General features: G+C 32.4%; 1 protein-coding gene across 1 annotated transcript; it reads left to right on the forward strand.

Moving 5' to 3' along the window:
* Window positions 1-656: 656 nt before the first annotated feature.
* Window positions 657-1,133, forward strand: LOC113363908 (GILT-like protein 1; the record flags this gene model as incomplete). The annotated part of the gene is made up of 2 exons (XM_026606392.1): window positions 657-791; window positions 924-1,133. Coding segments are annotated over 2 exons (345 nt in total), but the record flags the coding sequence as incomplete, so codon positions are not given.
* Window positions 1,134-1,449: the final 316 nt, after the last annotated feature.

The raw sequence follows: 1,449 nt of genomic DNA on the forward strand, positions 1-1,449 counted from the left end.
TGCACATGTGTGTTTGACGAATATTCTTAGATATTGCAAAAAAAATCACTATTCATCCACCATTGTGGCTGGGCCGCACCGATGCTCTCAGCTAAAGCATTCATCATAAGCGTTTCATTCTTTGACTAGGAAAAACGAAAAATGGGGATAAGTAGTGACCGTTAGCACTCATACGGAACAAAATTAAATAATTAGAATAAATTACGTCAATTCTCACAAGAAATATCAATGTTTACTGTTTGAAATAAGAAGATTTATACTCACTTAAATAATACGTATTAAATAGAGTGTCCGGCGCTAGGTGCCGTCCGCCGTTACGGGACTTACCCTATGTAGAGGCTTGGCTTTATGGAAGGTTGTATGAAGTTACCTATATCGAGTTAGGCAATAACAAGAAGTTTTAAAAAAGTGTTACAAAAATTTCTTTTTATTGTTAACTGCGAAAAAATGGCATGATTGGATTTAATAAAATGTAATCAACGCAATGACGAATCGGTGCTTTTCAAACAAACCTTAAATTTATTCAATATTCGATCAAGATTTTCTAAAAGACGCGGTATTTAATTAGAAAGCGTATTCTTTCTAAATATTTTATTAATATTAATAATTAATAATGATGAAACCAATAAAACTAATTTAAAAATTATTAATTTCAGGTAAATGTGGACGTGTACTACGAGTCTTTGTGCCCTGACAGCAAAAAATTCATCAACACCCAACTTTATCCATCTCTTCAGAACTCACTCAAGAACAGCGTACGCTTGAACTTAATTCCTTATGGAAAATCTACGGTAAGCTCCAATTAATATACAAATAATAAATTTTTAAATAAACTATTTATATCCTTGTAATGCCAATGGTATTTTAAGACATAGCAAAATTTATTTACTATCATGAATAAAAATATATTATGATGTTTCCAGCACCAGACGCGCGGATCAGACGTAGAATTCGAATGTCATCATGGTCCAAATGAATGCTACGGTAACAAAGTACATGCCTGTGCTCTAAACCACATCCAGGTGGATTCTTTCCAACAAAGACACACAAGAGAATCTTTGATCCTCACCTATATCAACTGTCTGATGGAGAATTCTAATCTCAACCCCAGCAACCTCTTCCCAACTCAGATGGTAAGATTGCATTTGAAATTGTAAAATTTATAATTATAAGTTACAAAATCGAACGCAATTGATAACACAGAATTAGAAGGTCGTGGATGTCTTCGTAATCTTTTTATAAATCCGTACTCGGTATTAAAACACGATCAAAAATAAATTAGATCAATTGGATTTTATACAAAGAGACTGTGCTCTTTGAGCAACATAATAAATACAACAAATATTCAATAAAGAATAAAAATATACAAGAATGCAGATGTACGTAATCCTGCAAGCAAAAAAATATTGATTTATCATTTTAATGAGGTGATCGGAGATTTGATGGCAA

Source organism: Ctenocephalides felis, unplaced genomic scaffold, assembly GCF_003426905.1.
Source record: "Ctenocephalides felis isolate EL2017-DRISC unplaced genomic scaffold, ASM342690v1 CF-g0.4_SCAFFOLD_00363, whole genome shotgun sequence".
In the NCBI taxonomy this organism is placed as follows: domain Eukaryota; kingdom Metazoa; phylum Arthropoda; class Insecta; order Siphonaptera; family Pulicidae; genus Ctenocephalides; species Ctenocephalides felis.